Genomic DNA, 12,489 nt, shown 5'->3' with positions numbered 1-12,489 from the left:
TGAACTCTAACTGCCTAGTTCGTGACATTAACCCTACCCAAGGCTGGACCACAAAGCCACTCACTCTGACCAGTGTTTATAATAATATATAATAATAATTGCAGTTGATGTCGCACCTTCTCAAGTCTTCGAGACGTCTCAAAGCACTTCACAGAATATACCGTAAAGTGAATTGACTGTATATTTTGTTGGGCGAAACGCATTAGCAATGTCCCACAAACAGTCCATTTGCTTAACAAATAATAATTTGGTCACTAAGTTTGGATTGAGTGACCAAATTATTATTTGTTAAGCAAATTGTTGGAATCTGGCCATTAATCGGTTACTTTCAAAAGCCACTGTCTGTGTGTCCTTTACCCTGCGTATTGTGTCACAAGAATATACCAGCTTGTCAATATCCACAAAATCGCCCCAAACAATACATGATGGTTTGAAATACTTACGTACAGATCTCAGGGTCAATTTATCTTTATTAAACTTTGGACCACAATAATCATCTTTAAAGTTTCAACAAATATAATGAATGAAAATTATACCAAAAAATTCCATCAAGGAATGGAGTAAAGGATTCCCTAACCATTTACACATACCCCAAGAGTCTGAAGAATAAAAGTAAAGATCTGAAGGATAATAATAAACAATAATAATCCTTGCATTTGATATAGCGCTTTTCACATCGGGAGGACGTCCCAAAGCGCTTCACAGAACACACTGTAAAGTGAATTGACCGTATATTTGTGGGCGAACGCGGCAGCCAATTGCGCACAGCAATGTCCGACAAACAGTCGTAGATTGAAAATGACCAATTTATTATTGTTTTGGTTTTTTTGGAGGGATTATTATTAGGCGTGTGGAGTAAGGAAACTTGCCCAAGGTTTCGCCCTGCCTGGAATTGAACTCAGGTCTCTCGTTTGCAAAGTGAGTGCTCTAACCACTGAGCTACAGGACTCCACATGATAGTGGTAACTGGGAAGGTCTGGAAATTACAGGTATTTCAGAGGTAATGGAGTGGGAAGGGTCAATTTGTATCAGTGTTTTGAAACATAAGAAATATATTTGAAAAAATAATCAATTGAGGAATTTGAGAGAGATAAAGTATACGATTTTGTTGTTTTGCTTTGGGATTTGCTGGATGAAACTCAAGGTATTTTCTTAATCTTATACATTCCCATGATCTGATTACGAAAATACTTCTTGCACCAGCCCTAATACAATGTTCAACTTGTTATAAAGGACACAGGTATGAAAGAAACATGTCTATTTCATTTTTCACAATTATTGGCGGAGGGTGTACATTGTGTGCCACGTAATGTGCTGCACTAATTTCCCATGCATCAACAAATGCCACGTTGATGCCCTCAAACATTTTTCTTAACACTTTATCTAGGTGAAAACTGTACCAATCACTGTAAAAAAGGCTGTACCGAACTGGATTAAGATCTCGGACATTGGCTGTCTTGAATATAATGTGTGTGTCTGGACTCCTGCTCAGTAATTCTACAATTGATCTCCGAATATTCTGCAGCCTTCGGATATAAGCTTCCACTGGAAGAAATGTCATATGGGCCCATATAGTGATTGCTATAACTGTGCTCCTTCCTCCTTTAGTGTTATCCAGCTGATTTGCAATGTAATGCAGTTGCCGGCTTGAAACATCAGTGTATCCAATTGGTGGGCCATGGCAACGATATTTCACCATGATCCTGTTTGCCGCATCCACACCAATGGAAGGACCATTTGCTGGAACAATGCCAAATTGAAACAATCTAAGACCTAAAAACAAGAGACAACATAATTAATTATATTATTTCAACTAAATTATATTATTTGTGCACAGATTATCAAATATGAAGAGGTGGGACAGATGGTGGACAGAAGAGGACGTGAGCAGGGTATGTGTCCTTGCCCCTGATTGGCCAATGGACCTGTCAGTCAAGCCAACGGCTCACCTTTAAGACAGGTGTTGCCTTTGCGTTTCCTGCCACCCCCAGTGTGTCTCCTGGTTCCCTGTAACCATCACGTGGCCCCCAGTTTGGGAACCAATGACCTACAGCAGTGTGGGACACAAGCATCCCGGTGGGAGATTTTATTCGGCTTGAGATCATTTTCAACATTCCAACTTCCACTCTCTTGCAAACGCCCTCCCAGGGCAGTGGCAGGAGACGGCAGTTGGGAGGACGCAGTGCGGAGAGTGGGAATAATACCGGCCATTGCCACAGACTGTCAGGAAGGCAAACGTGTCTCTTACCAACCACGTCCGTAGCAACTTAGTCCTGCTGCTCTCCTTACCGCCCAGCTCCACCTCCTCGCCCATCTCTTAACTGACATCATCAACCTCTCCTTAACCACTGGCACTGTTCGCATGCCTCTAAAAACAGAGGCCCATCCTCAAAAAAAACTGCTCACTCCCCCGCCTTCCCTGTCCCCCCATTGGTGGTCGGGCCTTCAACCTCTCTGCCCCCAACCTCTGGAACTCCATCCCACAGTCCCTCTGCTTCACCCCCTCTCTTGCCTCTTTCAAAACACAGCTCTAGACCCTCCTCCTCGACCTTTCCTTCGATCACCCTCCTGCCCCTTCCCTCCCCGCCCTCCACCCCTCCTGATCCCAACCACCCACCTCAGTTGCGGATCCCTGACTGTCCAGTACATTGGGACGTCCTGCTAACAAGATAGGCGTGATACAAATGTAATTTGTTGTTGTTATATTTGCTGACAAAATATACAGTCAATTCACTTTACAGTGTATTCTGTGAAGCGCTTTGAGACATCTCAACAACGTGATGAAGGTCAATATAAAATGCAAGCATTATTATTATTATAGAGTGTAGAAGACTGCACTGAAAATTTAACACATAAACTGACTGGACTATATTAATATAAGTAGAATATGAAATGGCTTAATCTAACCTGGGAGAACTCTATCTAAATAATCAAACCACTGTCTCATAGTGGAGTCTCCATAAAGGTGAACCAGTTTTCCACGTAGACAGTTTGTAACCTTTGTAGAAGTGTCGAAGCGGCGAATATTGCATTGTGTTGACATCCACTGGTTCTGAAAGTAAAAACCTGACGGTGAAGTCAGAGACTTGCCACGGACACAGTTTCCGACATTTGCACCTGAAAATAAAAAGAGAAGCAGAGCTGAAAATAAACAAGAACAAGGTCAAGTCAGAGACTTGCCATGGACACATTCTCCAAGAAAGACAAGTAAAAATAAAGTGAGATCCAAAACTGGAAATCAGCTGAAACACATGCTAATACATGGTAATCTTGATTCTCCATGGATTATCAATTTTCCAATTGGTTGATTAGCATCCATGACAACCTTCAATTGTGGGATGTAGAATCTACTTGTAGATTAAACCAGAAAATGTTACAAACATTGATGTAAAAATGTTTGGAGTGGTACGGAGCCATACAAATCAGGAATGTCCTGAATTAACATCTGTAGCAGAATGAGTTTCCTCTGATGGATAAAGGATTTTTTCATGCAAATATAGAGCATATTAATTATCTCAGACCAAAGTTACCACCCACACAACTCCATGTAATCAAATGATCAAAATATAGCGGCGCACAAAGTATAAATACATCATCAACTATCTAAATGCTAATTAGCTAATTAGTGTGGAGTCCTGTAGCTCAGTGGTTAGAGCACTCGCTTTGCAAGTGAGAGACCTGGGTTCAATTCCAGGCAGGGCAAAACCTTGGGTAAGTTTCCTTACTCCACATGTCTAATAATAATCCCTCCAAAAAAACCAAAAACAATAATAAATTGGTTATTTTCAATCGATGACTGTTTGTGGGACATTGCTGTGCGCAATTGGCTGCCGCGTTTGCCCACAAATATACTGTCAATTCACTTTACAGTGTGTTCTGTGAAGCGCTTTGGGAAGTCCTCCCGACGTGAAAGCGCTATATCAAATGCAAGGATTATTATTATTATTATTATTATTATTATAGCATGAAGGGAATGCTTTTATTCCTGGATATCTTTTATTCCCCACAACATACAGAGTTACTTTACAGTATATCCTGTGAAACTCTTTGAGATGTCTCAACAGCGTAATAAGACTCGATATCAAATGCAACAATTATTTATTTATTATTATTTATTTTCTCAAAATAACTCCAGATGTATTAAATAACTTTTTATTCAAAAAAGACTCACCCATATCTGCAGTCTGAAAGGATTACTCCAACAGCTGTACTTATGTTCCCTTTCATTGACCAAACCTTTCATTTACTCACTATTCAAATGATATAGCTCTTACCTGCATGAATTGATTTCACTACAGTTATATAGCCCGGACCTTTGGGTAATATGGACTGCACAAGGTTGACTTTGCTGGAAATATGACAAGGTTCATTATTGTTAGTTATGACATTATATTTTTTCAATTAATTAACAGTTTATATATCCTCAAAATCCAATTAGTACAAAGCTACGCCGCCTGCATAGTCACCCGCTATAAACTCCATACCCCCCTCACACGAATTCTAGCCTTGCTCCACTGGCTCCTTAACACCAAACAGATCGATGTCAAGATCCTCAACCTCACCTTCATGCCCTCGCACCTCCCCTTCAACCAGCTGATTCCCCAACCCACTACCCGTTGCTCTATTCAACTGGCTCCAACCTTCTGCTTGTCCATTGTGCCCTTCGTTCCATTATAGGTGGCCACCTTTACAGCCATTAAGCCCCGAAACTTTGGAAGACTCTCCCTCAATCCCTCTGCCTTGCCCCATCCTTCCCCATCTTAAGGTTGCACCTGAAGACGTTGCTCTTCGACTCTGCCTATGGTCACCTCCCCCCGGTTCAGCGTCGTGCTCTGCCACTGTCAAGCCCTCTGGGACACTAGCCTTGCTATACAAATGCAAGTTGTTGTTGAGAGGAGGGAGAAAAAGTCAGAGGAGGTAGAGCAAGAAGGGGTGAAGTGGAGGTTGAAGTCGTCTAAGCTGAGGAGGGGCCCATCTAAGAAAAGACAAGTACACAAATGCCTCATTTTTGTCACCGTGTCTCTGAGTGAAGGAATATGGCGAGAACACTGGAATGTTACAACACAGAAATGGGCCATTCAGACCTCAAATCAGTGCACACCAGCATCTTCCTACTTCTCCGATCGGCTCGCACCACACTCTTCTGCCCTCGCCCTTCGCTAACTAACCCAGGCCTGCTGTGCGTCCCCCGACTCCTCAATCACATTACCAAAAGGAAAGTGACGCTGCGGCTCATACATATATCCCCATTGGAAGATATGAAGAAAGTAAAGAACTGTAAGAACGGCAAGTGTCCTACCTTGTGAAATAACGTTCTTCACCACCAATGAAGAAAGATGTGTTATAGCTTAATTTAGCATGGCTGATCCGAGCAGAGCAGTGCAGCTTCTGTGGTTTATAACAGAACCAGGGTTCCCCAGTCTTGAGATCAGTAAAGTTACAGACAGGGACACCATCAGGCAAACAAAGATAACACTTAGTTGTCTCTTTGATATTGCCGGATCTGAAGTTGCTTTGATAGGCAATCTTATATTTGTGTTCATCCCGCATCCATTTGAGTACTTGAATCGCTTCACTGGGATGAACCAAGATAACAGACACTTCAACTTTCCCCGACCAAAATAAAGTAAAATTGATCTTGTACGATCCATTTTGGTAATCGACAACTGTTCCCACTGAACCCGCTTTGAGCTCTGGGGTGTGGATCCGGGCCTGGAGATAGTCACCTCCGTATTGCTTTGGGTGTCCTGAAAAATCATACATGTGGACCATCACCTGTAACTGATCCCCAATGTGGAAAGTGTTCTGAGAGTTTAAAATAAGAAAGTGAGAATGTTTTGGGTCAGTGCTGTTCATAAAGGGTGTGCGAGCTCCAGGTGAGTTTGTCCATTCGATCATTTTCAACAGGAACATTCCCTCAGCTCTTTCAGCAGGTGTAAATCTTTCAACGAGGTAGCCACAGTTTAACAGTTTGGCCAACCATGGAAATTTACTCACCCCCGTCCTTTCATTCTTTGATCGAAACAATTGCGGATCTGAGAATCTCTTTGGTGCTGATCCAGAGATTGAAAAATAATTTGACTGTGAAAAAATACACACAACTTTATTAAATACACCCACTTGTATCTTCCTTTAATGATTCTTATGAAATAATGACAATAATGTTTGTATCTGGAGAACGTCTCAAAACATTTCACAGGATTTACTGAAGTGCAGTGACTGTATATATTATAGGCAAGTCCAACAGTCAATTTGAGCATTGCAATGTCCCACAAACAGCAATGAAATGAATCAAATTGTATCTGAGGGATTGCTGGTTAAAATACTGGGAAAAAACTCCTGTGTCTTTTCGAATAGTGCCATGGGATCTTTAATGTTTAGTGAGGTACGGGGCTGAACTGGGAGTTAGATTTCTCAGATTTGGAGTTGATTTCTGTGACTAAATTGTATTGTCAATCTGCTCCTAATAGTATTAAGTGGTAAGTAATACAATAATCCTTACATTTTTGATATAGCGCCTTATCACACCTTGGAGACACCTCAAAGCGCTTCAAAAAATATTGTAAAGTGAATTGACTGTATATTTTGTGGGCATAAGTAAGATACCCATAGAGAATTAAGAGTTGCACTTTAATTTGATTAATGTTGCAACAACATGGTGTACGTGAATTAGTGCAATTAAGTGCATAATAAAATTTTTTTGACTTCAGTTAAGTACGACTCGAGTTTCTTTTAATAAAGGGTTAGCATATAAGCAACAGAACTGTTAATATGAGCCAATTATCATGGAACTGATCAATCCATATCTGAAGCCAATCACTGTAATAAATGGAATGGGATTAGATCCCGTTATTAGTCCTTAAAATGCATGAGGTTTCTCTTATAAAGAAACGGGGGAATGTTAGAAGAAACCACCCAAAAGGGTAGGAATTATCACATAGAGTACAAACTGAGAAGAGGGAGAGAGAGAGAGCAAGAGGGCACTCCCTCTTGTGAAAGAGTGAATGAAAGAATGAGTGAAAGAGAGAGAGAGAGCAAGAATGCAGACCGAGAGAGAGAAAGTGAGAGAAAAAGAGCCAAACTTGTGAGAGTGAGGAAGACAGTGGGAGCGAGCAAGAGAGGGAGGGAGCAGAGCGCGAGAAAGAGCACAGAGAGAGAGGAGAGCAACAGAGGGAGCAAAGCATGCAAGAGAGTGAGCAAGTGGGAGAGCGAGTAAGGAGGAGAGCGCGAGTGAGGGAGAAACAGCAAGAGATGGTGAGAGGAAGTGAGTAGTGCGAGTGACTGTCAACATCAGAGAAGGCGAGAGAGAGAGCTGCTCCACATACCTCCATGAGATAAATATTCATAACCAAAATCAGCAATACTCCCAGCCCTGTGATTAAAATGAAATTACGCCAGGATACAGAGATGGGATGAGATGCTTTTGTGCCTTCTTCAACCATGTTGAGCTCAGTGCCCCAGTGCCCACTGTCAGCTCAGCAAATTTACTTTCTTACACCTGAGAAAAGCAAATAACCAAATAAATTAGTTGATAATCAGTGTTATCATACAGTTTGCAACTACATTCTTGAGAATCTGTAAAAAGAATAAATTTCCTCCGAGCTGCACGTACATAATAACAATAATAATAATAATCCTTGCATTTGATATAGCGCTTTTCATGTCTTCTAGACGTCCCAAAGCGCTTCACAGAATATACTGTAAAGTGAATTGACTGTATATTTGTGGGCGAATACGGCAGCACAGCAATGTCCCACAAACAGTCATGGATTGAAAATGACCAATTTATTATTGTTTTTGGTTTTGGAGGGATTATTATTAGGTGTGTGGAGTAAGGAAACTTGCCCAAGGTGTCGCCCTGCCTGGAATTGAACTCAGGTCTCTCACTTGCAAAGCGAGTGATCTAACCACTGAGCTACAGGACTAATAATAATAATAATAATCCTTGCATTTGATATAGCGCTTTTCACGTCGGGAGGACGTCCCAAACCGCTTCACAGAACCCACTGTGAAGTGAATTGACTGTATATTTGTGGGCGAATGCGGCAGCCAATTGCGCACAGCTATGTCCCACAAACAGTCATGGATTCAAAATGACCAATTTATTATTGTTTTGTTTTTTTGGAGGGATTATTATTGGGCGTATGGAGTAAGGAAACTTGCCCGAGGTTTCGCCCTCTGCCTGGAATTGAACTCAGGTCTCTCACTTGCAAAGCGAGTGATCTAACCACTGAGCTACAGGACTACATAAGAACTTAAGAAATTCAAGATGAAAAAAAGACCAAGGTCTATACAGTTCACCTTCAACCTTCCTGACAGTCGTATGCACATATATTCCGAACTACCCATGTGCTATATCCCATAATGTTATTTCCTAAATGAAAACTATCTCATCTGTGTTTGAAGGAATCAACATTTCCTGCTTCAACCATCTCCCTCGGGAACCTATTCCACAGGTTTACTATTCACTCACTGAAATAGCATTTCTGTAGATTTGTTCTCAATTTACCCCCCTTTCAATCATAAGCCGTGTCATCTGGTTTTGCTATTCTGAGCTAGTTGAAAAACCTGTCATGATCTACAGCAGGGGTGGGTAAAAGACGGCCTGCGGGCCATATCCAACCTGCCAAATGATTCTATCCAGCCCTTCATTGTGTCCAGCAACAGAAAAAATTATAGTTTGTTCAGTCCCAGAAAGTCGCACAAATTTTGCATTTGAATCTGACCGGAAACATCACCCAATCACACTTCTTAGTTATGCGCACGCTCCCTTAAGTGTTGAATCAGGCTTATGCCAAATGTATGGATCAGGAAATTTTCAAACACACACGCGGCAATACTTTTCAACAGCAACCACGGCAATACTTTTCACTGAAGAGGACGTTAATTTGAAATGAATTTATCAAAGAAGCGGAAAGAGGAAGCTGAAGGCCGAATACTCAACAAAGATCGGACTTCTAAATATTTTTTTTAACCAATGTAGGTGGAAAATAAAACAAATAAAATAAAAAAAACAAAAATAAATTAAAAAATAAAATAAAGAAAATAAAAACAGTGTGCAGTTACAAAATAAAGTAAGCAATTTTGTATGTTTTGTATGAGATTTGTGATGTCAAAGACACAGCCCAGTTGATAATTTTTTAAAATACAGGTAAATCAAAACCCAAAGTTCCACCACCCTGTTCTACACAAACACATTTAAAGTTTACTGTTGCATTTTGCTAGTTTTACAATCTATTTTTTGATGACATTTTACTTCACTTTGTTAATAGACTATTACATGCACTTACCCAAAATATTTAGTGTTACCGACCAAGTATTTGCAGCAGTATTTCTCAGAACTGATGTTCCCTTCTGTTACTAACAACAGACGTGGAGGGTTGGGACTCTTCAAAGGCAAACAAATCCCAATGACAGTTCACAGGTGGAGATTTTAGTTCGCTACTTGTCGAAAACAAAACAATTCAACTTGTACATGGTAATCTCATGGCCCTTCCCTATCAGAAGAAAGAAGAAAATAGTCCCTCCTGTCAAATTGCATGGAATGCACTGCTGGAATGCATTTCCTGAAAGGGTGGTGCCAGAATATTCAAGATGGACTTAATTGCTAAATAGTTCAATTGAGGATGTTGTTAACCCTAACCCTACAGGAATTTTACTTTTACAATAATCTTTTCCACATCTTTTCAGGTGTAGTGCAGTTCTTTGTTGCAATACTGCAAAATCAGTTCAGCAACCATATCAATTCAAAACGTCAGTGAAGGAAACTGACTTCCCCCATTAATTCAGTCACTGCGCAAGAAGTGGAGTGAAACCTGACTTAGGCAACTTGATTCAACTTAGTTCAATTAAATATTTCTCAGAAATCATAGTGGTTTACCTCCTGGTTGCATTTCTCTTTCGGTCATTCACTGCATTGCTTCTCATGAGGTTGGACAAGGCACGGAGACGAGGTCCTGGATATTGTCAACTCCTTTACTGAAGAGTGAAGGGAAGGGAGGCAGGGTCAGAGGTTTGAGTCACAACCCCCCGCTTTGCCTCTTCTCTCATCACTTGGGGTCTCAGATCTTGGGGCCCTAAGCTATGGCTTACCCGGATAATGCATTAATTTGGTCCTGAACCTACCTCTCACTCTCTTCCAACATTGTCCTCCTTGCCTCAGTAAAAATCATCATTCCCTTCATCAAAAATCCTACCGTCACTCCCTCCAAACTCTCCAATTACTGGTCCATCTCCTGCTTCCCTTCGTATCCAAATCCACTGTTATGACTCAAATTTGCACCCACTTTTCTTTCCACTCTTAGCCTTTCCAGTCCAACATCTGCTCCACCCACAGCACTGAGACAACCCTTGTGAAAGTAACCAATGATGACCTCTCTCTCCTTGTGCAGCTAAGATAATAATAATAATAATAATAATAATAATAATAATAATAATAATAATAATAATCCTTGCATTTGATATAGTGCTTTTCACGTCGGGAGGACATCCCAAAGCGCTTCACAGAACACACTGTAAAGTGAATTGACTGTATATTTATGGGCGAACGCGGCAGCCAATTGCGCGCAGCAATGTCCCACAAACAGTCATATGGATTGAAAATGACCAATTTATTATTGTTTTGGGTTTTGGAGGGATTATTATTAGGTGTGTGGAGTAAGGAAACTTGCCCGAGGTTTCGCCCTCTGCCTGGAATTGAACTCAGGTCTCTCACTTGCAAAGCGAGTGATCTAACCACTGAGCTACAGGACTACATAAGAACTTAAGAAATTCAAGATGAAAAAAAGACCAAGGTCCATATAGTTCACCTTCAACCTTCCTGACAGTCGTATGCACATATATTCCGAACTACCCATGTGCTATATCCCATAATGTTATTTCCTAAATGAAAACTATCTCATCTGTGTTTGAAGGAATCAACATTTCCTGCTTCAACCATCTCCCTCGGGAACCTATTCCACAGGTTTACTATTCACTCACTGAAATAGCATTTCTGTAGATTTGTTCTCAATTTACCCCCCTTTCAATCATAAGCCGTGTCATCTGGTTTTGCTATTCTGAGCTAGTTGAAAAACCTGTTATGATCTACAGCAGGGGTGGGTAAAAGACGGCCTGCGGGCCATATCCAACCTGCCAAATGATTCTATCCAGCCCGTCATTGTGTCCAGCAACAGAAAAAATTATAGTTTGTTCAGTCCCAGAAAGTCGCACAAATTTTGCACTTGAATCTGACCGGAAACATCACCCAATCACACTTCTTAGTTATGCGCACGCTCCCTTAAGTGTTGAATCAGGCTTACGCCAAATGTATGGATCAGGAAATTTTCAAACACGCACGCGGCAATACTTTTCAACAGCAACCACGGCAATACTTTTCACTGAAGAGGACGTTAATTTGAAATGAATTTATCAAAGAAGCGGAAAGAGGAAGCTGAAGGCCGAATACTCAACAAAGATCGGACTTCTAAATATTTTTTTTAACCAATGTAGGTGGAAAATAAAACAAATAAAATAAAAAAAACAAAAATAAATTAAAAAATAAAATAAAGAAAATAAAAACAGTGTGCAGTTACAAAATAAAGTAAGCAATTTTGTATGTTTTGTATGAGATTTGTGATGTCAAAGACACAGCCCAGTTGATAATTTTTTAAAATACAGGTAAATCAAAACACATAGTTCCACCACCCTGTTCTTCACAAACACATTACCGCTCCACTACCTGTGGGATCACCCTACCTGTTAGAGCTTCAGCTTGCAAGGTAAACAGGAAGTGAGTGGGATGACTCCCTGCCCCCAATGACTGTTCTGCCCTTCCAGGTCATGCCGATGAGCCAGGCTGGCTGTGGTGTCATCAGCAGTTCCCTGGAGTACTGCTGGCCGCCTGGCTCAGGAACTGGTTAACCAAAACTACCACAGAGTGCTGCTCGATTCCAGTATTCCATTGCCAGGCATGTCACCTTGGAGCCAGTTCAGCTCAAAGGAGATCTCGCTTAACACAAATAAATTGCAGGTGTCATCTTGTTACTACAACAACAACAACATTACATTTGTATAGCGCCTTTCAGTTCCGGAGGACGTCCCAAGGCACTGGACAGACAGAGTTACAGATCCGAGTAGAGGGCCGAGGTAGGAGAATGGGGAGTGCAGGGGGTGAAGCAGGAAGATCGAAAGTACGGTCAAAAGTAGGGTCTTGAGGTGGGTCTTGAAGGTGGTGAGGGAGTGGACGAGACGGAGGGACTTTGGAATGGAGTTCTAGAGGGTGGGTGCAGAGTGGCGGAAGGCTCGCCCGCCGATAGTAGGGCGAACAAGGCGGAGGACGTGAAACAGGCCGGAGCCCACTGAGCGGAGCGAGTGAACAGGGTGGTAGGGGGTCAGGAGATCGGAGGGGTAGTGGGGAGCAAGACCATGGAGGGCTTTGAATGTGAGGACCAGGATCCTGAACTGTATCCTCTGTGTGATGGAAAGCCAGTGGAATTGGGCAAGGATGGG

The 12,489-nt window shown here is 41.5% G+C and overlaps 1 protein-coding gene across 3 annotated transcripts; it reads right to left on the bottom strand.

Annotated features, from left to right (window-relative positions):
• Nucleotides 1-909: 909 nt before the first annotated feature.
• Nucleotides 910-11,759, bottom strand: LOC103180121 (NXPE family member 3). 3 transcript variants are annotated; one of them, XM_042334168.1, is made up of 8 exons: nucleotides 11,737-11,759; nucleotides 9,881-9,978; nucleotides 9,291-9,497; nucleotides 7,326-7,498; nucleotides 5,300-6,081; nucleotides 4,275-4,348; nucleotides 2,908-3,117; nucleotides 910-1,773 (listed from the first exon to the last, which is right to left on the bottom strand). In XM_042334168.1, the coding sequence occupies exons 4-8, from the start codon at nucleotides 7,440-7,442 to the stop codon at nucleotides 1,226-1,228; spliced, it is 1,731 nt and encodes a 576-aa protein (XP_042190102.1). In that variant the 5' UTR covers nucleotides 7,443-7,498; nucleotides 9,291-9,497; nucleotides 9,881-9,978; nucleotides 11,737-11,759; the 3' UTR covers nucleotides 910-1,225. The 3 variants fall into 3 exon arrangements, with proteins under 3 accessions (XP_042190102.1, XP_042190103.1, XP_042190104.1); XM_042334169.1 differs by lacking the exon at nucleotides 11,737-11,759 and having other exon boundaries at nucleotides 9,291-9,388; nucleotides 9,881-10,388; XM_042334170.1 differs by lacking the exons at nucleotides 9,291-9,497; nucleotides 11,737-11,759 and having other exon boundaries at nucleotides 9,881-10,388.
• Nucleotides 11,760-12,489: the final 730 nt, after the last annotated feature.

The sequence above is a fragment of the Callorhinchus milii genome, unplaced genomic scaffold, assembly GCF_018977255.1.
Source record: "Callorhinchus milii isolate IMCB2004 unplaced genomic scaffold, IMCB_Cmil_1.0 Scaffold4, whole genome shotgun sequence".
NCBI lineage: Eukaryota > Metazoa > Chordata > Chondrichthyes > Chimaeriformes > Callorhinchidae > Callorhinchus > Callorhinchus milii.
The sequence above is the reverse complement of the archived record's forward strand: the minus strand, read 5'-3'. Positions and strand labels throughout refer to the sequence as shown.

Coding starts and splice junctions, on each gene's coding strand:
- LOC103180121 (XM_042334168.1), bottom strand. CDS start 7,442: ATGGTTGAAGAAGGCACAAAAGCATCTCATCCCATCTCTGTATCCTGG. Junction 6,082..7,325: donor TGAATATTTATCTCATGGAG/GTATGTGGAGCA, acceptor ATTTTTTCACAG/TCAAATTATTTTTCAATCTC. Junction 1,774..2,907: donor TTTAGATAGAGTTCTCCCAG/GTTAGATTAAGC, acceptor TCTTGTTTTTAG/GTCTTAGATTGTTTCAATTT.